Below are 24,748 nucleotides of genomic sequence, written 5' to 3' on the forward strand. Positions count from 1 at the left end.
CCACAGAAGTACATAGGTGATCTTCAAGTGGGTTATAGATTTGATGGCAATGGATTAATCGACATCTTAAAAATTGTATTCGTGCTTAAGCATATTACCCACCAAAAAATTAAAATTACGATGTAACTTGCTTCTTTTTTAAAATATTCTACCAGGAAATGTTTATCAAAGGAACAAAACAAACGTTCTTAGACACAATCCAAAATATATCGTTCTAGAAACAATGTATTTTGGAAATATTAAAGAAAACACTAAACCAATCGATCACTTATTCAAGAACGGCAATGCTAGTGAACTACAAATATCTTCTCGGTACTAATATTGAAACTATTGTTAGTATATATGCCCTTTTTATCAGCACATTTGCGGTCTTGAAACCAATCACAGTGAAATCTATCTAAGGTAAATCTTCAAAGGACCGTCAGCTTAGACAGATAATTAAGTTGAGGAAAACTGATGAAGGTATTGCTATGAAGTATCCAGGAAACTATGGTGAAGTCATGGCCTCCTTTGAGAATTTCGGCTGCCAAATCGCATATGCACCTTGAAGGATATTCGCCTTAGAGAGATATTAATCTTGAAGAGACATAAAATGTAGGGACTATGAAGGGACCGTCAAAATGTTCATCTTAAAGAAACAATTCATCTTGAAGAGACTGCATTTTAGAGAGATTTCACTGTATTTCACAGTATTTCACTTTTCTTGCAAATCATATGGAAAAGAGCCTACCCCATAACGAGTTTTTTGTTTAACAAGTGAGTCACTGGAACGCACTAAACTCGTCATAAAACATCAAAATAACATCAAAACACTTGTGAGGAAAATTTTGTGGATTCGAGTAATTGGCAGGATCGATCTCTTTACGTATTCCAAATTAAAATATAAAAATCTATTGCCCTAAAGGCACACCAGGTATTCAAATATCAAGTATCATTGGTTTTTTTTCTTCAAATTTTTAAATTATTTTGAGTTTTCTAACCGTGCATAAAAAGAAAACCATAGTTTTTGTACTATATGTCTAAGAATTGGGACAGAATAGTATTACCCCAAGAAGAAGTGATCGAATATAAAAGGATAGGACTCGGACCGCGGAAGACGAGCGTTTATTAGATCGCGATAAAGAAACACCGCATTGATCTGATTGATCATTTGGTCCATCTCATATACCCCTCAGTCTTTTCCCGGTCAACATACGGTTTCATCCTATCTCGGCTTCCATTTTTACATATAACTGAGTACGTTCTTCCATTATCAATACTCACAATATTCAATACATCTCCTTGCTTTCGTATTGCCGCGGATCTTAAATGGCATGACGCGGGTTTCGCGATTTTTGAATCGAGACTTCTCTAACAGCTCTGACAACGCAAGGATATACCCGTGGATATATCAGTGTGTGCAATCTGTGACAGTTTCAAAAAACATTTACGGTAGATGGTGAAAGTAAACGGGGCGAGTGATTCCAAAAATGCTTACTGTAAATAATTGGAATAGAACTTTCAAAAACATGCATCACTCAACCCGATATACTGCGATTTTGTTACTTTTCAGATATTCGAATTCATATCCGTACTTACTGATCACGGTGCACACAGTCGTTTCGAGTTGAGCTGCGCTGTTGTTTTGCTGGAAAGAAACTGGATGATCTTGTGAGAGTCGAAATAATTTGAAAAGGCACGTTAAGCGTTTTGTTTTTCAGTATTTATTGATTCAACGTTTAGCCGGTATCCCTGTTTTCGACAAGAATGGGATAAAAATGAGCAACTAACTGTACACAGCGCGGATGGGTTTTTGTGTCAATCGAGTTCTTAAGTGTGTTTTTTTTGTTTGTTTGTTTGTTGTCTTCCTTCCATTAATTCTTACAAGGTGAAAGGTTGTGTAGCCTTATCGTTATTTCGATTTCGATTCACGCTCCCCTTCCAACTCTAGCCTAGCATATGTACAAGGGACGAGTATATGCACACAAATACGCACACAAACACACACACACACACACACACACGAACAATAGTTTGACATATACTGGTATAAAAATATTTTAAAAAAATCCCTAAATCACTATCACTAAAGGCAACAAGCAAACTTGCAGTGTGATTGGAAAATGCAGTATAGAGCGTATTGTAGAGTTGGTTTTCTTCCACTGCTGATTAAGCTAGAACAAAAAAAAAACCGTATAACTAACGTATTTACTAACCTAGCCTGAAGGGGCAGCACTCAGCGTGAGTTCCGATGTTTTTTTTTCTTTTAAAAAGGCTACCAAATGAACTGCGCAAACCTAAATGGATGCGCTGTTTTCTTCTCCCCGATCTTGCGATGCGCGTTGCTGCTTTTTGTGCGAAAGAAAACGGGTAAAGGAGGAAACACACGCGACAGAACAAAGTAGATCACCAGACACACAAAACCAAAAAAAAAAAACAACCAAAACCCGGACAAAGAAAGTGCAGTACCGGTTACTACTGGGCTAGACACAAAGCAGTGGGAAGGAATTAAGGTAAAACAAATGTTTTGCAATAGATTGACTGGAATGATTTTAACGGATTGCGAAATTAAATGTATGTACGACAAACAAAGGCAAAGTTTTTGGTTCGGTTTTTTTTTGGATGTGTGTGTGTGTGTTTGCATTCTTTGTTTGTTTGTTTTTCGTTTGACTAGGACGTTTCAAGACTTTTAGAGAGGCAGAAAGGCGTGTGCTATGAAAGATATAATTCAATTTAATGAACAAAAAAAAAACAATCCAACTAAAATAAAAATACGTAACGTTTATGTATCTTCTAGCGGTGCGCACACTATTCAAGCATTGCGTATATTGTCTAGGCTGTTTGCATTTGCGCGGCTCGCGGCCCAAAATCAGACTCAGAATTATGACCTGACGGAAGCAAAGCGATTGCAGTCGGTTTTTAATATTAAATCAGCATCAGTTAATTATAAATTGGACGTCCCTTTCATGCTGGTGTCGGGAGGTCGGAGACCCAGCGCAAGATCACCACGATGTGTGTAGGTGTGTGTGTGTGTAAATTCGACAATCATCATTACTAGCACAGCATTAGCGTATCGGTACAATAGTTAAACCAAGAACGAACAGAGAAAACCCCCCAGTGTCCGAACAGAGTAGAGAACTGGGATGAAAGAAAAAACACAGAGGATGGAGGCAATGCTAACTGACTGACACAGAAGAACGGCGAAGGAGAGCTTTACAGTGTATGTGTATGTGAAAAATAAGAAATAAAATTAAAAAAAATAAACAAAAAATAACATAAATGCAACCATGCATCACTAAACGCGTAACAACGACGACGCGCGCGGAACCCTATCTATTGTGTCGGTAGCGTTATAATGCCACGCCATTGTTTTCGACCTGTGACAGTGTTTGGCATGATTCTGTCTTTAAATTAACTTTACCGCTGTTCTGCAACTATTGCACCGTTTACGTAAACGCATCTGTTATCCTTACTGGAAAAGGGGGCATACTACTAAAATAGACAAAATTTTGTCTGAGAAAAAAGAAAGACACAATCAAAATATAACACAATGTTTGTGTGTGTGTGTGAAAGAGAGAGAGAGAGAAAGAAAGAAAGAAAGAGAGAGAGAGAGAGAGAGAGAGAGAGAGAGACAGAGAGAGAGAGAGAGAGAGAGAGAGAGAGAGAGAGGCATCGAGTATACAGCGGGGTAAATCGAGTCACATTAATCATAATTACAGCATCAAACATACTAACACACACGCACACTCACGCGCAGCATGATGAAGGCTTAACATTCTAGAATATGGAGCAAAACCAAAAAATATACATATACGAAACAATTTGGACTCACGATGCATAAAGCGTTATAAAATAAATACGTGGCTCTTGGGCACTCTGCCGGCTCTACACTCCCTCAGGCTCCCCAACTCTTTCGCACGTTATCGCTCAGGCTACCTAATTGTGACCGTCTCCTCTCCTATCGTGGCCCTCGTCTCACTAAACAGACAGGAAATCGATGAACATGACAAAAATCGTTCAAAAAGTAATTAAAAAAAAAACAAGATATTGAACGCAACGGGCGCATCGTTCACTATCACTACAAAGCTCCGTGTGGTTTTGGGAGTTGCGCGACGTATTAAAAAAGGAAAGAAAGAAATTATCGCTATCCTCTCTCTCTCTCCCTGGTCTTGTGCTCACATCGTGTTGTACGCGTTGGCGGTGACCGTTGTCGCGGCCGGTCCCGTCGTGCCGGACACGGGCGGTCCCGGGGCCGCACCCATGTGCCGATGCTGCTGCAGCGGCCCGACCGTGTAGTGGTGATGCACGATGTGATGATGGTGGTGATGCCGCGCGCCCGGACTGATCTTGGCGAGCGGGTGCGTCCGGCCATGCTGCTGCATGCGCTTCCCGCCCCCTACCGTGCTGAGCGCCACTCCCCTTCCTTCGACTGCACTGCCGCCCGCACCCTGCTGCGACGCAGCCGAGCGTGCGTTGTTGTTGTTGTTGTTCCGGGCGTTACTGGTGGCACTAATACTGGGTCCGGCGCCGATATACGTGTGACTGTTGCCGGTGGTGGTGGTGGTGCTGCTGTTGTTGTTGCTGCAGTGGGCCGTATTGGCGCCACCCGCACCGTGCGCCGGTATGACCAAGCCGCGCACGATCGGTGGCACCGGCGGGCGCATCGTTTCGTCGAGCCGCAGCTGTGACGTGGAGTGTGTCAGCGGGCCCGGCGCCTGCACGCACGCTTTGCCGCCCTGCTTGAGCGGCTCGAACACGGACCGGGGCCGCTGGGTGCGGGACAGCGAGTTGCTGCCGGTGGGGCGCATGCGTGGCCCGTGCACCTCGTACCGATCGACCAGGTCACGCACCGTCACGTCTTCGGGCAGCGGTTTGGCTGGGCTGGACGCGGCCATCGTGCTGGGCGGCGTGGCCGCGGTGGCGATGGGTTGGTGCTGCTGCTGCTTCGCCTGGCCGCCCATTGACACGTGCACGGCGACCGGCGAGGACGGCAGCGACCGTACCTTCTTCTGGCCCGTGCGCCGATCGTTCGATTTCGCCTCGAAGTTCATCTTCAGATTGCGCACCTTGCCCGCACTGAACGCATCCTCCTCGTCCACGGCCTCCTCCGGCTTCTGCGGCTGCCGGTTGGCCGTGCTGCCGCGCACGTTCACCCGCAAGCAGTACGGCGCGGCAGCGCCCGGTTCGCCCGTCCGCGCCAGCAGGTTCACCGCAGCCGCGAACGAATGCTGCTGGTTCAGCTTGGTTTGGCGTTTGGCGGCCTGCGCTGGGTCCAGGGCCGGCCCGCTGGTTGAACCCGCTCGGCTGCCGGCGTACATGTTGTAGGAGTCGGGCGCCGAGGCGGAAAGGCGGGCGTAGCTCGATGACACCATGCCCTGGCGGGCACGGTTCGTTGGCAGGTGAAGGGGATCGGCCGATGGGAGGTTGTGCGCCGGTTCGTGCCCGACCGGGGCTGGAACCTTTTCCGAGGCCGGGCCGGTCCATTTCAACGTGCTGCTGCTGCTAGTCGCTGCTGCCGCGTTCGAGCCACGCTCTTCGATGCGTTTCTTCGTGCGCTTCACCGTGCCCGGGTGCCAGGGGATATCTTCCTTCTCCTCGATCGGGGGCGGCGCACTGCCGCTTCGAGCAGCCCCACCGCCGCTGGGTACGCACCGCTGGCCAAAGCAGGCGACGAAGGGACCGTCCACGATGCCGGCACAGCTCGAGTCGCAGCTGCTCCAGGAGCATTGGCGCATAACGCCCTGCTGCTCCGCCACGGGCTCCGATTCGACCATCCGCCCGCAGACCTCCACACTGCTGCTGCTTGCCGGCTCGACCGGCTCCACGAACGCTGCCGTCCCACTGCACTGCTGTATGATTTGCGCGGACGACGTCCAACAGATCGGGGGTGGTTCGGCGGTCTTAATCTCACCGGCCAACGGCGCGATCGCTTCTCCCGGATCCCACTGGGCGGAACTGTTCGCGTCCGCTGCAGCTGTGAGCAGCGTATCCGCACCACCGTCCAGCACGACGTTCTTGCGTGACGCTTCGCGTATTGCCGAGGCAACGGCGACGGCCGCAGCCTCCGCCGCCACGGAAGCGATCGGTATCGGGACACTGCCCGCCAGTGCGGCGCCCGGGTCCGTCAGCAACGGTGGCGGCGCAATCGGTATGTTGGCGCTACCACTGTTGCACTCCAGCTCGCTGACGATTGTTTTGACCGTGGACACTGGCAACGAGGCAGTAGACGCAGACGACGACAAGGGGATGACGCTACTGCTGCTGCTGCTGCTGCTGCTGCTAGTGGTGGTGTTGTTGGATGGCACTGTTGTAGTAAGTGACTGCACTGGCGAGGATCCGGCGGCAGCTTCCTGACCGGCTCCCACGTGGCTGCTGCTGCTGCTGGTGGGGAACAGTTTCCGCAGCAAGCTGTCCGTTCGATTCGGCGTGGTGGTGCTGCCGGCGAGGGCAGGCTTCACGGAGGCACCGGGCTGGCGCACCGACCGCGACGGCAGCTTGTCCTGCAAGTGCACTATCTGGTTCGGCGACACGCTATAGTTCTGCCCGTTGCCGCACGGCATCCTTATCGTCTTCGTCTCGGGCGTGCACGGCGACCGCATCTCGAGCGCCCCGCCGTGCAGGTGCTCGAGCGAGTAGCTCTGCTGCTTGCGCCGCCCGGACGCTGACGCCGGTCCGCCCGCGTCGCCCGCACCGTCCAGCTCGAGCATGGTGCGGGTACGCGACGCTTTGCTCGCGTCCGCAAACGGCTGCTCCGCGTACGCTAGCGACGAGCCGGCAAACTCCGCACCGTCCGGCCAGCGAGGATTGAGCGATTCGGGCGACAGGCTCTTGTGTCGCTTCAGCGCACCCGCCGCCCGTGTACAGATCCGCCCGTCGCAAGCGCTCCACGGTTTGTACGGGCCCTGCGGGAGGTACAGGTTGGCCAAACATTTCGCCGCAGCCTTCGCTGTCGAGGCCGGGCCGGGCGGGCTGCTGCTGCTGGCGAGCGCGGCCGCTCCCAAGGGCACGGGATGGGACGTCGGTTCGCCCTGCCGATGGTCTGGCTGCTGCCCGGATGCTCCCACCTTCAGCTGTCGTGTGCGCGTTCGACCCCGGCACGGGCCGGCATCACCTTCATCCACGCCGTCGGCGCTCGGGTCCTCCTCTGGCGCAGGTGCTGCCTTCTCCGCCACAGCGACTGCCTCTTTGCCCAGCGCGTGCACGATCGGGAAGGAGGTGTGCTTTTTACCGCCACCACTACCACCACCGCTCGCCCCGTTGAGCGCCTGTATCAGGGGCGTCGGTTCGCTGCCGGGCAACGAGCGGCCCTCCTTCGCGCCGGTCAGCTTCAGGTTGGTTTCGCTCTTGCTGCGCTGCAGCTTCTCCTTGTTCTTCATCGCATCCAGCATGCCCTGGTACGTTTCCAGCTGCATCAGAAAGTTCTTGTTCGGCTTGATGCAGCTCCGCTTCTCCTTCACGTGCTGCAGCGCCTGCCCAAAGTCCCACCCGTTCGCCTTCATCGCGTACGCAATGACGACCGACGCGGACCGGCTGATGCCCATCTTGCAGTGCACCAGCACCTTCGAGCCCTCCATCTTGGCGCGCGAGATGAACTTGAACGTGTTGTCCCAGTGCCGCAGCAGGTCCGTCTTCTCGTCGTCGTACACGCGCACGTTGCAGTAGTGGAACAGCCCGGGGAAGAAGTTGTCGATCTCGCGCGTCACGTTCAGTATGTGATGGACGCTGCAGGAAGGGTTTTGAGCGAAGCGAAAGAGGGTGTAGTTGTTGGGAGAGTTCACAAAACATCATAATCACGTTATGCGGGGAGTTACTTACCCGTTACGCTGCAGCTCCTCCAGATTGCTGGCGTTCCACTCCGAGCCGAGATAGACGTGGTCGAAGATCTCGGTCGGTGCGTCCATCTGGCCCAGGATGACGAGCATCTCCGCGTCGATGAACGGTTTGTACTCGCCCAGATCCATATCGAGCAGCTCCTCGAGCCGGCCGCGGATGAACTTGGACGTCACGTCGTCCAGATCGACCGACATCATCACCTCCTTCAGCTTGGAGCGTATCACACTTTCCGTTTCCTCTCGTTCGGTCGGTCTGCGAGGAATGAAAAAGTTGGTTTTAGTTGCAGCCCTCTGCTGTCCTTTTCTCAATCCTCCTTCCAATCCCATATGGTCAAACAGATCTCTAAACACTTTACGCACTAACACGAATCGAAACCAGCGTGCTTATATGAATTCTCGATCTCAACATGCACTTCGAGTGTACAAGTATGCTGCCGCTCCATATCGAATATACCACAGAGCATGCTACAAATCCTATGTTCTTCTTCTTCTATTTGGCGTAACGTCCTACGCGACATGCCGGCCTATACAGGCTTTCGAGACTTAAATCCTATTTTATGTGCCTTCAATTAAAATTTACTGTTGATCCTTGCATTAAAAATAAAATACTGCCATAATTTCCCTTGGCGATGAAGTGGCTAATACACCCTCTAGCTGCTGTAAGTTGTTTTCCTAGACATTTTTCCGGCGTGTTTGTGGATCCAAGCTCTGGCCCAGTGTCCTAGTCAGAAGGCTTGGCATACACTCCATGTGATGCAATCTCTTGCAATACTGTGAACATAGATGAAGATATAGTGCTTGCAGCTCTAAAATAAAGTGAAATCTTCTTGTTCACCAGAACCCGATAGTATTGCTTTCATTATCTTAAAAATTTGCAATGCCATCTTTACTCCTCTTCTGCAACGCCTCTATGTAAGATCCCATTCATAAAAAAAGGAAGCCGTGCTGTCGCCTCGAACTACCGCGGTGTTTCTAGTTGTATATGCTATTATAAGGTGTTTGAGTCACTTGTATATGCTGCAGTCCTTCCATGTGTAACACATTATATTTTTGCAAAACCAACATGGTCTTATGCTTAAGTGCTCCACCATGACCAACTTGATGTGCTTTGTGTCCAAATTAATGTCTAACATTGCTTGCAATGCTCAAGTTGACGCAATGTACACCGATTTCAAAGCGGCTTTTGACAGTCTTTTTCATAGTTTGTTAATAGCAAAATTGTAAAAAATGGGATTTGACGATCCATCATTATCCTGGTTGAGCTCGTACATTGCAAACCGTACATATTCTGTCAGGATAGAAAATCATTCCTCCTCGCCATTTGTTGGTTTGTCGGGTGGCCATCTATTATTTGCTAATATTTCCACCTTTGTCCTGACTGCGAATCGCAACAATTTTGCTTAGATCAATTCTCTACTTGGTGCTCGTCTAATGGCTTGGTGCTTTGTTCCCATAAATGTTGTGTCGTTTTTTGCGGACGTCCGTCTAATCGCATTCTACGTGATTACTGTTTAGAAGGCATCAAATTGGCTGAAGAATCCTCTATAAAAGACCTGGGAGTTCGGCTTGACGGCTTGAGTTCGGATTGAACACCCAGATAGATCATGTAGTCAACATAGCGAATAAGCAATTGGGTCTCATTACTCGGATGGGCACCGAGATTCGTGACCAGTGCTACAAAATGTCATGAGCATTGCGAGATGTTCACCAACGAAAACAATGAACATATCCGTGGTAGCTTGAAGCTCATTGCTGATACTCAATGAAAATTGGTCATGACATGCCGAACACGACATGTGAATTCTTGAGTCCAACGTGATACTCTCACTGACAAGCTGAGCTTAATGCCGGCACAAGTATATTCATGTTTTTTTCTGACCAGAGCTGCCAAATGCCACTGCCACTAACCCTCATGACTGAAACGAAGCTCAAATCAGCTCACGTACACAACTGAGATGATCAGAGGTGAGACTCAAACAGTTAGTGGACCAATAACATGCTTGATTTAGCACCTAACTCTTGGTCACTCACTTGGTCACGACATTTTCTGTAGCAGCACAATGAGCATGCTCTCTCGCTCTGTCTGGCTTGATGGTCTGTCGAGTCAAACAGAGCGAGAAACCTTGCTCATTTTGTTTCTTGGAGCCACCGCAAGCACCATCTCCCATGACTATCGCGATGATCACCGACTGAAAATGTCGCGACCAAGCACGAGTTAGTTGCAAAGTCACCAAGCATGTGATGGTCGCAACAATTGTTTGAGATTCACCTCTGATGATCACAGTAGAGCTCGTGACGAAGATATAATTTTGTTTCAGGCGGCTTTTGTCATGACTATGTCAATAAAATTTTGCAGAACTGATCACAGTAAAAAAAAGTCATGCCAAAGTGACTGATCAACCATTGGTCGCAAAAATGTCACAAAGCATGGTCACACCAATCGTTTCGAGTATCGCCTCTGATTATCACAATTGAGTACGTGACGCTGACATGGATTTTGTTTCAGTCAGAATTTTCTAATTTTCTATGACAATGGCCAGAATGATCCCTTCCTAAATGCCTGCGCTTCATTTAATCTAGTGCATGAGTTTTTTGACCATCACGTTCCTTTGTCCCGCTTCCGTTTCCGTCTCTTCGAATCCTCCACCCTATCTACTTTCTCCCATCCTTTGTTTTCTTCCCTATCTATTAAGTATTATACATTGCACAACCCTGGGTGGCAGACAATGTAAATTTTACTGCATAAGCAGCGCAGTTGCGCCGGATGACAGTCGCTTACTTGTTGCGTATCGAGCCCGGCGACGGCGGGCGGCGGCTTTCGAGCGAATCCATCGCGTTCCACTCGTTCAGACAGGAGCGGTCCGAGTCGATGTGCGCCTCGTAGTACGCCACCCAGTCGTGGGACGGGCCGCCGGCAAAGAAGTTGTGCTCGCGCGCCTTAAACGAGGCCTTGTGCAGGGTTTGCAGCGCCGACCACATCGCCTGTACCGACACCGGCTTAAAGATGTGCTGCTTGCCACAGGAGCTAACGCTAAAGCCACTGCAAACGGAAGAACAAAGGGTACTTAGTAAATAGAGCCAACACGTTGCCGCGACATTCGAAATAACGATACGTACCCGTCACCGTCTAACCGTATGGAGGTGTCGGCGAGCACCTTCAGCACCAAGCCAACCGTCGTCCGCTCGTTGCAGTCGATGCCGAGCAGGCAGGACTCCTCGAGCTTTTTCCCTCCTTCCACGGGGATGGCACTGGTGCTGCTGCTGGCTGGATGCAGTTGCTGCTCACCGGGCTCGTACAAGCACGTCGAATCGATCGCGCAGCTTCGTCTATCGCCGCCGAGCGTCGTCGCATCGTCCACACCACCGCTCGGGGAAGCGAACGGCGCACCGACATAGTCCGGCGACGTTACCGCGTCCACGCTTACCGTGCTACTGATTAACCTACTATTAGCTTTACTATCACATTGATCGCTTCTGCACGTTGGCGCTGCGTTGCCACCGGTGGGCGGTAGCCGACCGCCACCGGCAGAGCAGCCAACGCTCAGGACGCAGTTGTCTAGGCTGGACACGTACGTGTCGCTGCCGTTAAACGTTTCGCTGCTGCTGCTGCTGCTACCGCTGTGGCGCAAGTGTTGTTGCTGTTGCCCAGACGGCACAGTCGAGCTGACGCGACCGAACTGCTGGGACGCAACTGTGGCGTACGTGGCGGGTGGTGCCGCCGCCGCCGCGACCATTTGCAAGGTGGAGGAGGAGGCGGCGTTGCTACCGATCGAGGAACTGGTGCCACCGCTCGCCCCATGGTACGGCGTGGTGCCGGCGGTGCTATGGCGCTTGCTGGTGACGGTGCGCGACACCACCACCAAGTATCGGGTGCGACCCGTCCGCAACGATTCCAGCTTCACCGCCTGTATAGATAGAGAAAGAGCGAGATGGAGAGAGATCAGAATATTGTTACCAGAATGCGCCTAGCGCTCCCCGCTTACCATCTTGAGCGTTTCTTCCGGCCGGAGCAGGCAGGTCATGGACTGCAGGTGCTGCTGAATGTCGGAGGAGGACGAGCTGCTGCCGCTGCTGCACGAGGACGCCGGTCGACTGGGCGCTCTGCCTTCCACCTTGCCCTCGCCGGTGTCCGCCATGCCGATGCCGCCACCGTCGGCCCCATTGCTGGCTGCCGGCGCATCGTCATTCGCGGCGCTGCTGCTTCTGCTGCTGCTGCCGCCGTTGTCGGCGTTGTCGGCGGCCGGATCGACAGCAGCGGCGGTGATGCTGGTAGCCGTGAGTTGATCCTCGCACGAGGCACGAAGATGCTCGCCTGACCCAAGCATCAAGGCGATGGTCCCTTGGCTGGTGCTGAACTTCGGGCATCCGCTGCGGCTGCAATGACGCAACGCGATCGTTAGTTAGCCCGTCCACTACAAAACCCGAACCGCCGGTCGCTACTTACCCTCGGATTACTTTCGATTGTGTCTCTTCATCGCGCGCTGATTTCTTGTCCTGTAAAGGAGAGGGAGAGATGAAGAAAGAGGAGATTAAAGTAACTGCAAGTGCAAAGTGAGGATGCAAGCGAATGTGACACACCATAATTTTTAAATCACTTTTTAACTTTGATCACTTAAAGCAAACTGTTCTGGTTGCAAAGAGGGAAAGATGTTCTCGCTATGCCAGTCGTGATGCGAATGCAGCCCCAATGATTCGCAAGTACGATTCTGCTGCCAGGATAGGAGAGAAGATAGAGATAGCGGCCTTCCAGCCAGTGCACGCGCGGGAAGAAATTCCTTTCCACCCCCCACACACAGGAAATTTTATCAGTGCTGCGTCGTCAACAAACGCACGATGATCGTTCCCTGCTACCCACATCCTTATCGATTCGAGAATCGAGGTACGTCGAGATCGTGGCAAACATCATCATCACATCCCTCCGTCCTAGTCATCTAACACCGCCAGTGAGCGGGTGACACAAAGCAATGTTGGAAGTTGGAGCATTTTTTTGCACAAGCAGCGAATTTTACAAAGCATGAGACAGTAACACACCAGCCAAGGGGAGCCCGCCGTTTGCGACACAACGATTGCTGCGGCCAGCACAAATACATCCGCAATCGTCGCCGGTATGGAATCGAGGGGTCGTTCCGTTCGGCTCACTTTCGAACCGTGAAGGCCATCTCGCGAAGAAAATGGGGGAAAAACAGCGCGAGGCTCGTCGGCATGTTGCAACCGAACACAGCACAACATACACCGTGCAGCCCAGACGAACACACAAACACGAGTACATTCATCATATGTTGCAAATGTTTGTGTGTGTGTGTGTGTGGGAAGGGGTGTTGTTTTCGATTTTGTTAGTGATTTTTTTGGCTGTGGTTGTTTTGGTTTACGATTACTACTATTTATTTCGACCACGATCAACCTTGCGCGATGCGTGTACGCGTGCGTGTGTTCGGGTCGCACGGAACGACGAGTGCTTTGCGTCACACACAAGGATGATCGAATAAAATCGAAATCAGGCGTGCATCGGGGCGCCGCACCGAAACCTAAGGTAAGGTCAAAGTAAATTTCGTATGCTGTGGTAACGTTTTGTGGCCGTTGTTCCTCTGCGCCGGAAGGGTTGATGGTGGTAGCGCGTGACCGATCGCGGGGGCGTTTGAGTGGCTATCGCCCCCGCGGCGTTCCGTTCACTCGACGCTTTGCGCGGCCGAACGAAAGGATATTGCGATGCGTTGTCGGCCAGAGCGGCAAGGCGCATTGAAACGGTTTTTTTTTTTGCAAACACAGTAGTTGCGAAAATTGAATTCGAATTAGAAAATAAGGCCTTTCCCGTCGTGGAGGAGGGGGTTGATCGGTAGAAAACATTGCCCTGTCCAGGCGGCCTACGACATACTAGACCGGAATGAGCTACGTCATATCATGCAGCGGTACCACTTTCCTGGAAAGTTGATCCGGCTGTTAGAGATCACCATGAACGGGGTGCAGTGTAGGGATGGGAAAAAAATGAAGTTTCATCGAAGTCGATTCCGGCTAGCTCCGAAGTTTTATGGAATCGATTCCGGATAGTAGCTCCGGGATAAACTTCCGGCATCATTTCCGGAATCGGCATTGACTCCGGAATCGGAATAGGCTCCGGAATCGAAGTCGGTTCCAGAATAGGTATCGGCTCCGGAATTGGATCCAGAATCGACTCCAAAATTGAAATCAGTTGCGGCATTGGCTCCGAATGCTGCTCCAGAATCAGAATCGGTAGCGGAATCGAAATTGGAGTCGGTTTCGGCATCTCCATAAGAATAAGCATTTGGGTCCAATTATGCTATTTATTGATGTCCGCAAAGCATCCAACTGTACTTGTAAACGTTCAATTCTCATGAATATTACCGATCTGATCTGATTTCGTTTCTGAAACGTCTTATTCCAATTCAAAATATTTTACTCGGAATCGGAATTGGGTAAGTCCGATTCCGAGTTCCCATCACTAATGAAGTGCACGGTGAGAGTCGGAATTGTTCGAATCTCTTCAACATTGCCCAGGTGTCATTCGATGCGCGGAGCTAGACAACGACATCCGTGGCACGATCGTCTACCGATCTTACTTATGATTTCTGCGGTACCACGATAGAAACACCACTCTACCAATCTCTCCAATTTATTGGCCTCGCGGATGACATTGACATCATCGGCAGGACAGCATCGAAGGTGTGTGAGGCGTACACCTGACTCAAACGAGAAGCAGCAAGAATTAGATTGAGAATCATTGCGACGAATACTGAGTACCTGCTTGCCGGAGACTCAGAACATCTGGGAGACAGTGTATTAGTTGACGGCGACAATCTCGAGGTAGTAAAAGAGGTCTGCTATCTCGTCAACGGTCAACGTCAATAGGTCAACGGCATCAGCAGCGAAATCCGGACACCCCTACACATACTATGGGCTTCTCCGACTGCTGAGATCTAGAAGACTTCGAGCCCGCTCGAAATGTGAGATATATCGCACATTGATTTGCCCAGTCTATGGACACGTGGACCATTCGAGCCTAGGATGCAAACGTTCTAGGGATACGATGGCTGGAGCATGTTATGAGGATACCTGATTAATGCCCCACCAAGAAGATGTTAGACAGCGATCTCCAGTTCGGCATGAGGCACAGGAGAGCACAGCGAACTCGATGGCTGCATCAGGTGAAACAAGACCTGTCGGAGGTCGAGTATCCACATGGATGGGAGACTGCAGCCAGGGACTGAGCATTCTCGAGAATAATTGTTGACCGGGCCATGTCACATCGACATGAGAGATTTCATGAGATTTCATGCGAAGAGATTTGTTTTATGTTTTTATTTAATGATTCTTCCATAATGCACCACCCAAAATGAAGAATCATATATAGATATATCTTCTTTCATCACACATCTGAGTCATAAATCATGGTTGCCCGAACAGAGTAAGATGTCGTTAAGTTATTACCGCGTCCATCGATTCATTGAACGGTGGCTCACTTGCCACTGTCATTGCTGGCCATTTAAATTTTACGACCGCAGCGTAGTTTTGCTTTGTTTCCATTTTTTGTTATATTTTTTGTGTGCTATCCATCCGCAGCGAACGAGCATTTAACTGCTAATTGGAATGACCGACCTCGCTGCATTTTGCCGCTGGCCGTCTCCGGCGATCCTCGAAATTGTGGCACAAAACGGAACGATTATACAGACAAGAGAGAAAAAAAACACATAAAACGACCATAGGCTCTTTTAGACCGGCACGGACGCGCATGCTGCAGGGAAATTTCAGCAACAAATTAACCAAACCCCATAAACCTTCCCGATCGAAGCCAGACTCAAGGGGTTGGTGGGGCGACTTGCAAGCATGCAACTAACACACACATCCCGCCCGCCGGAATAGGGATTGGCAAAGACGGCGCTTGGACATTCGCCCGTCGTAGCGAATGGTTTTATGATCGCAATTATGCACCGCATCTGCATGTGCAAGTTACCACGTGCTTTTTTATTGACGGTTAATAAAGATGCGCCATAAATATAGGATTGCCCGTCGGCTATCGATTATTGGTAACTACTGCAACCGGCCAGTTAGCATATTTCCCCATTATCCCTTTAACCGTACAAAAAAATATTAAACTTCGTTTTTTATTTCTGTATTTGTTTTTAAGCAAAGTGGCGGACGAATTGTATGCATACAAAAAAAAAGATCGAATCGAATCGGACACAACACTCGAGTGCGCTTTTCCGTGCGGCTAAAACTGACTACCGACCCCCGCGCACCGCACCTTTCTCTCTCTCTCTCCTTCCTTCCCTGCCATCATTCGCACGGAGTGTATGCTTATGAACTGTCCTACCCGAACAACAACAAGAGAACACGTCCAACAGTGTGGACGCCGTACACAACAGGCCCGTGTGTGTTTGCGATATAGGCAGACAAATTCTAATTTTAGGCGGGCATGCGTTAACCCGATCGTCCTTCGCGCGACGCGGCTTCCTTGTTGGCGAGACCCGTTGCACCCATACATTACCAGTCGTAATTCTCGTCGTAATTTCTGGTGTCCCTTGATAGAGAGAGAGAGACAGAGAGACAGAGAGAGACAGAGAGATAAGGGGAGAGAAGACAAGAATGTATCTGTTCGGGGAGTGGGACTGGAAAATGTTTTTCTTTTTTTCCGTCCCGCTTTAGAAAAGCAATCGTAAACGCTTTCTTGGGGTGAGGTCAGCAGTTTGCAAATAATCGGCGACCTAATCCACTGATGTTCCACACAGCTGCTGCACTACAAATCGCTCCCTAGAGCTAGTAGTGCATATAGGGAAGATAATTCTCTCTGTTGTTTGCAAGCATGTTGCTGTTTGATCATGATCCGATCTTGCAATGACACATCAAACGAACACGTGGAGTATGTGTTTTTCTTTTTGGAGCGAATGTTGATGCTGCTCCCCCTCTTGCGTGTAGTCGGGGTTGCTTTGAAGCCGTGGCAAAACAGCAAACCAGCAGCAAAGCCGGAAGCACCACCCATTCAACCCTGCCGGCTTGGGTGGGTGTTTGTGGCCGCACAAGCACCGCACCAGACCAGACACATCAAAAGGGCACGCACCGGAGGCTGAGCGGCATTATGGTGCGTAAATGTTGTCCTCTGCCGAATGAAACCGCCGGATAAACAAGACAAGCTTTACAAGAGCTGGGAGCACGTACAGCAGCGCGGAAGAAGTACGGAACAGTGCTGCAAAATGTCACTGTCAATGTCATAAAAAATCAAACTGAAGCAAAATACATGTCAGCGTCAAGTACTCAATTGTGATAATCAGAGGTGAAACGGTTGGTGAGATCAATGCATGCTTTGTGACATTTTTGCGACCAACGCTTGGTCAGTCACTTTTGTCATGACTTTTTTTTACTGTGATCAGTTCTACAAAATGTCACTGACATAGTTATGACAAATTCCGGTTGAAACAAAATGTTGATCAGAGGTGAGACTCAAACAGTTGTTGCGACCATCACATGCTTGGTGACATTTTGTGCAGCCAACTCTTGGTCAGCCATTTGGTCCCGACATTTTGTGTCAGTGATCATCGCGATAGTCATGGGAGGTATGCGGTGCGTGCGAGTGCGAATCTGCTTTGATTATGTGTCGGGTGAAACAGAGCGAGAAAGTATGCTCATTTTGTCGCTCGGGACCACATGCCAAGTATATTCCAAGAATATCGTGATTATCACCGACAGAAAATGTCGTGACCAAGCGAGTGATCAAGAGTTAAATACTAATCAAAATGTCACCAAGAATGTGATTGGTCCACCAACAGTTTGAGTCTCACCTCTGATCATCTCAGATGTGTACGTGAACTGATTTGAGCTTCGTTTCAGTTGTGAATGTTGGTGACTGAATCAGTGGTATTTGACAGCACTGCTCACAGCCTGACAAAATCATGATTATGCTTGCGCCGGCATTAAACTCAGCTTGTCAGTCAGAGTTTCGTGTTTGACTCTAGCACTTGTCGCGTTTGGCATGTCATGACGCACTTTCATTGAGTAGCAGCCACGAGCATCAAGCTACCAGGAATATGTTCATTGTTTTCGTTGGTGAATATCTCGTGATGCACATGACATTTTGCAGCACTGAGTACGGATCGTGCGGAAGGACAAGCAGGAAGTACTCCAACGGCGCGGGAGCACATCAAATGCAACCTATATTAGTTCATGTGCGGCCACAAACACACAGACGTGGTGGTGTGGGACGATCGAAAACGCGCAGGTGTGATCCAAAACGCACGACGAGTCTTCGATTGTGCTGCTGCTGCAGATCGGCAGACGCGCGGGAACCTTTTTTGAAGGTATAAGCGACATAATAAATAAAATAAGAAATCGTCACACCAGACCATCACCGGCGTTGGCCTTACCAGAAGGGGGGCGGGGGGACCCAGCCAGGGATTTAACTTGGCCCAATTGCGTCAACTGTGCCCGGTACTACTTTCAAGGAAACATCAATCTTTTCATTATTCTCCTTTTACTGCTCAGGTGACCTACTTCTGACCGTGCAGGGGCGCGCGCTAGTGCCTTCCTATTGCCACCACTCTCTCCATCTCCTCTCCTTGCCCTTCGTCTTTTTTTTTTCTTCTGCCAGACTCGTAGCTCGTCCCTCCGCGCGCGCTCAAGATTCATCTTCCTCTTGTATGTGTCGAATGCAGAAAAGCGCAGCTCTTGTTGTTGTTGTTGTGTTGTTTCTGTCCCTGGCATGAGTCTTTTTTTGTTTTTATGATCCGCAACAACTGCTGCTGCTGCTTGGACGCGGGACGCGCACGCGGGAGGATTCTCGTGACCTATTCTTCCATACTGGGGCTGCATTTATGTTGCTACTGGTAGCATTATTTGTTTATAAACTGCCAACTTATTTGATTGCGATAAACGAGACCTACGACTGATCAGTGGATAGAGCCATTTCAAAAGGAGATGTCCTCTTCCTAAGCCCCGGACATTTGACCGACGGCGACCATGGGAAAGTCGTCCCATACAGGGTTTTCCAGTTATCATAGCTGTGGGACACTTCATTGACTCTTTCATACGTGAAATGAACTTAATGCAATGGGAATTAGACTCTATAGCACAATCCAAGACCAAATGAATTTCACAAATCCAAATAGGAATTTCCAAGGCGTATCATATAGTCCAAATTCCAACAACGGAAGTTCACTTCCAACAGGAAAGAGTCAAGGAAATGCCCGAAAACTATCTAAAACAACTAACTAAAACGCTGTAAGCTCCAGCCAAAGAGGTGGAGTCAGCGTTTTTTTTAAACGACGGGGAAAGACAATTGCCCAGGTTTTGGACGGACTTGATTTGGATCCTCCAAGTCGGCAGCAAATCTCAGGGTGATATCGAGACAGCGTTGCAATCTGCTCTTTAGCTCGATCATGTGTTCCTCCCTGTGACTGCAATGGCCGTGTCATCAGCGAACAGAAACAGGATGGTCCGCTGGGAATTTGGTTTATCGCGCGCGCTAGCGTGGTTTCCAGTGCGGATGGTGGTGCAATTTCGCAACAGCAAACGTGTGCGGCGTGTGTATGCCAAGCTATCATTCCCGCATCGGTCCCGCAGCGGCAACAAACCGGATTCCCGGGCGATACAGATTTCTCTTCTTGTCCAGCTTGTCCCACATTCCTTGCGGCTGCTTGTCCGCAGGTTCACCGATGTCCAAAACGTCCCATGCCTTAATGTGCCGCCATCAAGGGCACCGGTGAGATCATCACGAAGGGGGGCGATACATACACACACACGCCCGTGTTGGTGGTGCTTTGGAATAAACGGGTGCAAGGATGCAATCGGGATTGACCGACGGCCGCGTTGGGAAGCTGCCGGACAAGGCCGAACCGGAGTGGGGGTTCGATTCCCGTTCTCCTCCGCAGCAAGGACAACGGCCACACCACGGTGCAACCGTTAACCGACGTGCGTCCAAACGCCAAACAAGCCGAAAATGGCGTGTCTTCGGGTTTGCCTAAAACGAAACGCGTTAAATCTATCCCCCTCCCTGGGCTCCTCCTCCCACCCTCCACCCTCCTTTGGGGTGTGCTCTACCTACCGTATTATTGGTGCCGTCTTGGTTGTTGCTGTTGTTGATGGGGCTGCTGCCGCTGCTGCTGATCGGGCTTGTGACCAATGCCATCAGCCCCACCATGCGCGCCTCTCCCCGTGTCGCCCCGTCTACGCACACACCTAAAACACAGTCACGCGTACAAGCTCGCGCTCTCTCTTTTTCTCGTTCTATAAGTGCCCGGGGGAGGGATCTCGGCCGCGTGTGAGTCTTTTTTCAGTTGTCTCTGGTCGGCCGTTTCCGTTTTTTTTTTTTGCTGTTTTAACACACTTCCCCGTGCATGCGGTGCTGACTGCCGGTGCCGCCCTCGGTGTCCCTTTTGCTTTTGCGGGACAGGGGACAGGCTCTGGGGACAGTTGTTGTTGGGGTGGGGGGGGAGGGTTTGCAGGTTTTTGGAGCCGGTTCGTTCGATACGGTTGAATGTGAACAAAACGGCGACTTTGGTTTGGCGTTTTTTGTTGTTGTTGTTGTTGTTGATCGCGGAGGAGTTGTTTACTCGCAGAGGATGGAGCGTCTTTGCCAAACGTTCGTCTGCCGCCCTGCTTCCCGCCTTGCGCTTCCCCCGGCAGGATTCGTAGCGGCCGCAGCAGCAGCTACGGCACACGCACAACACATCACGCACACAAACGCACACACACACACACAAGTACACTAACAACAACAAAAACACATAAAATACAACACTGTAGCGACTTGTAGCGCGCTGCACTACTGCTTCTTCTTCTTCTTATTTTCACCCCGTATGGCTGGGGTATTGATCAGGGGGCAGGGTACCACAAAAAACACACACACGCTCACGCAGAAACACACTAGACTAGGGTGCTGCTGCTGGTCGCTAATGAGGAGGATGAGATTTGGCCCGTTGCGACTTTTATATGGGTCATACGCGACAAAGCACAACAACAACAGCAGCAGCAGCAGGAACGGGCGCGCACATGGCTAGGCACGGAACCGCAACCAGCGGACGGAGGAAGGAGTGGACGCGCCGCTGGGGCAATGGCGGCATGGCGCCCGAACAGCTCTCCCGGGTTTTGGGGCGGATGGCGGTGGTCCCCCCGGGGGGCAACGCTCCTTGCACAGGACAATGACACACACGCACGCACCAAAAACGAACACACACACACACACAAACACTGGGAGAACGGGGGGACACACAAAAAGCGCGGCGCGGCGCACGCACGAAAGGAGCGCACAGAGACACACACACAGAAAGACACGCACACACACGTACGAATCGCGCGGAAATCGACCTTTTGCCTATTGTGACTGTCTGGCTGGCAGCGCGGCAGCTGCTGCTACTACACCCATCGTGGGGCACCGACTGCTGCTGGGACGAACGCTTGCCTTGCCTGGCCCACACATTAGCCGAGGAGGCTGCGGCTGCTGCTGCTGCTGCTGGTGGTGCCGTACTCGCGTACCACCACACTGTCCATGCTTCGCAAAACGCATCCGCAGACACACACACACACACGCACGCACACTCACACAAACAAAATCACACGGGCGGAGGGAGAAGGCCGCTTCCTGTGGTTTTTTTTCTTCTTCTTTTGATTGCAACTCCAAATTCCCGCCGATTCCTTTCTTCCTTTTATTTTGCGCTACCGCCCTAGCCCCTCACCAGCACCATCACCACCACGACACTCGGCTGGCGCGGTGACCCTGTTGTTGTTCCATACCGTGCCTTTTTTTGCTGTTGATTGCAGACTCTTGTTGATGTTGTTGTTGTTGTTGTTGTTGGTGGGCCCTCTTCTTGTGTTGGCCAATGGACCACCACGTTACGAGCGTGTGTTTCTGTGTGTTTGTGTGGGCAGAGAAGTACTCCGGATGGTTAGCACGGGTGCTGGCTGGCGGTCACACCATGCGGCCACGACAGCGAGCGGCGTTTTTCTCGCTTCCTTCTGGGCTTTTGCTGGGGGGGCAGACTTGATTGGCTGATTGGTTTACGCCGCTGTTTTCCTCGAGGCGCACCACACGAATTTTCACGCACAATCACAAACACAAATGCACACATACATACACAGACACACAGACACGTGCAGACGTGCAAGCTAGGGCAGACATAAACACTGTCGCGGATCTGCTCCCTTCCGTGTAGCGAACCCGTACCTTGTGGGTGTTTTTTTTTTTGGAGGGGGGGAAGGCGAGGGCAATGAGGCGACGAGGCTGCTGGTGACACACTGTTTTTTTTTGTTTTTTTTTTGCTTTTACTTCACTGCACTCGGACTGTTCCTTTCACCCTTTGTTCCTTGCCGTGCTGTGTGCTGTGTGCTGGCCGCGAATGGTTTTATTGCACATGGCGCCTGCACTGCTAGAAGATCGTCTGGATGCGCCGTCAGACTTGTTTGTGTCTGCCTGCCTGCATCCACACACACGCACACAAACACACACGCGGGGACACGGGAGCTGCTCGGAAATTACGCTCTTTTCCTTCTACTTGTTACGCCTTTACGTTTGCTGCTCCCCGCCCGTGCTGGCCCTTTGTTTTGCGCTCCACTGTTGTCGCCGTCGTCGCCGTCGTCGTCATACGGAACGCCTCGTGGGTAATGGGAAGAGGCGGTTGGTGGGGGAACTGCACTGTTCGCGAGAACTTTATTACCCTTTGCACGTAGGTTTGTTGACCGATTGGCGGGTACGGCTGGTACGGGTGCGGGTGTATCGTATGTGGTGTGTGTGTGTGTGTTTGTGTCCGGTTGTAAATATGTTTTCCCCTCCCTTGCACAGACCTTCGGCAGCCGTTTTCTTGCACACAGGGCGCGCGCGCGCGCACGCGGGGATTGGTTCGGAAGGGGACGGGGAGGAACGCTTTTCCCTTCTGATCACTTCGAGCGGTCCGCACTGGTTCGGGCGGTGTGTTGCATTTGACACAATACCACACAGCAACACGGCAGCACTAACTGGCGACGGCCATCTTGACAGTTCCCTTTGCTGAAGATACTGGCTGGCCCACTTTGGCACGCATCCGCACGTACGCTCTACCGTCTGCCGCTGCTCCCTTTTACTTTGGTGTGCGTTTCGCTCTTTCCCTCTACGCTTTCGGTACGCACCGCACGGCCGCGGGGGTAAAAGATGGTGCTGGCCAATTTGGTGGCTCTCTCTCGCTCTCTCTCTCTCTCTCTCTCCTTCTCTCTCTCTCTCTCTCTCTTTCTCTCTCTCTCTCTCTCTTTCTCTCTCTCTCGATTGGTCATGCCTGCTGGCAATCGTAATTGTATAGCGAGCCATGGGTACACTAGTGTTGGGCTCACGGAATCGCACCCATCGCTCCGAATCGCTCCCGTGCGGATCCGATTCCAACTAAATCAAACCGATGGTTCCCAACGGGATAAATATGAAAAAGCCAGGTACAAATTATAGGCCTTTAATGCGAGATACAAGATACGGACGGTTAATGCGGACCGAAAACGACTGGAAAATAACTCAAAAATCTTGAACTTCCGCGTAAGTCGAATCTCGTGATTTCCAGTCAAAATATCACTAAATTTCGTGTAATTTTGCAAGTACGGGGTGGTTTTAGCAACTCAATTAATTACTTGAAATGATTCTGACTGAATACAACAGTTTTAAACCTTTTGAATTAGTTTTTAACATTCGATAAAAAGGGAAATTATTTGACATTTTACAATGGATGTATCAAATCAGTACAATTTGCTTAAAGAACTGTCAAATTTAGAAAACCGTGTGTCTCCAAATCCGCGTATATCTCGGGTATTTCATTTCTCACTCTACAATGGGACGCCGTTCATACGGGAACCTTTTACAGGGTTTTCCAATTGAGTTTAGACTAGCAGCATACTTTTTTTGAATTGTCGCAATAGATTATTGACTAGCATCCTCTATTTTTGATTACGAGCAGTGGATTATTGACTAGGAGCAATTGATTTCAGCAGACCGGTTGCTGGCGCGGAGTGTCCAGATTGTTTTTATAGGTTATCGGTAGGAAATCTAAAGCAAATTCGGTAATTTTCTGTAAAAATAACTTTTTATTCACTCATAAATTTTATTAAATTCCAATTTTATGGTTGAACGGTCAAAACTTAGAAAAATATTTGATTTTTGGTTAGAAAAACTGAGTTTTAGTGTGTTCAATTGTAAACCGATATTCAATCGAAAATCGATAGAACTACTTCTGGTCACTCTGAAAAACTTGCCTAATCTAGCTTTTGGTTAGGTTATGCCTGTGGGTTAACTACTGCATATTTCAATTCAGCCGTTAAGTGCTTTTGTGTTGTATTGTGCATTCATAAAATCAAAACAATAGCACCAAAAACCTATCAGATAAAATATATCTTATTTTGTGGATGATATATAGCAGTAAAACAAACGCTTTTAGCTGATGAGCGGATGATATTAAATATTATCCACAGATTATTATTCAAGTCGATCTGTCGCACCGGGTATTATAAACGCGACGCTCTTAGGCTGTCATGCAGGGACCTGCTGAAATCAATTGCTCCTAGTCAATAATCCACTGCTCGTAATCAAAAATAGAGGATGCTAGTCAAGAATCTATTGCGACTATTCAAAAAAAGTATGCGGCTAGTCTAAACTCAATTGGAAAACCCTGTATCCGGCTGTCCTTTTATCCGCGCTGTTGAGTAGTAGTAGTAACCGTTCAATACGACATTGCGCGATGAGAAGGATATTTGAAAAAAAAAACCTTATATCATTGTTATAACGTAAAATTCAGTTGATAAAAACTGGCTAGATTTTTCCGAAAACATAAAATTCGAAAAAAAAATCAAGAGTTTGTGCTTAAATAGATACCTTGACCCACCGATTCGACGACTTGGTGCGGTGCGAAGAAAAAGTCTCGCTCATCATACCCATAAAACACACACGACGGCACACATCGACACCGCCGCCGTCGATGGACTAGAAGTAT

At 49.8% G+C, this 24,748-nt stretch overlaps 1 protein-coding gene across 2 annotated transcripts; it reads right to left on the minus strand.

Moving 5' to 3' along the window:
• Positions 1–1,687: 1,687 nt before the first annotated feature.
• On the minus strand, positions 1,688–23,124 carry LOC120947374 (mucin-19). 2 transcript variants are annotated; one of them, XM_040362636.2, is made up of 8 exons: positions 22,593–23,124; positions 19,858–20,704; positions 12,256–12,305; positions 11,795–12,185; positions 10,929–11,716; positions 10,591–10,851; positions 7,795–8,064; positions 1,688–7,701 (listed from the first exon to the last, which is right to left on the minus strand). In XM_040362636.2, exons 2-8 carry the CDS (start codon positions 19,951–19,953, stop codon positions 4,155–4,157), a joined length of 5,403 nt encoding a protein of 1,800 aa, XP_040218570.2. In that variant the 5' UTR covers positions 19,954–20,704; positions 22,593–23,124; the 3' UTR covers positions 1,688–4,154. The 2 variants fall into 2 exon arrangements, with proteins under 2 accessions (XP_040218570.2, XP_049465317.1); XM_049609360.1 differs by having other exon boundaries at positions 19,858–23,124.
• Between the last annotated feature and the right edge of the window lie 1,624 nt (positions 23,125–24,748).

This window comes from Anopheles coluzzii, chromosome X (genome assembly GCF_943734685.1).
Source record: "Anopheles coluzzii chromosome X, AcolN3, whole genome shotgun sequence".
Taxonomy (NCBI): Eukaryota; Metazoa; Arthropoda; class Insecta; order Diptera; family Culicidae; genus Anopheles; species Anopheles coluzzii.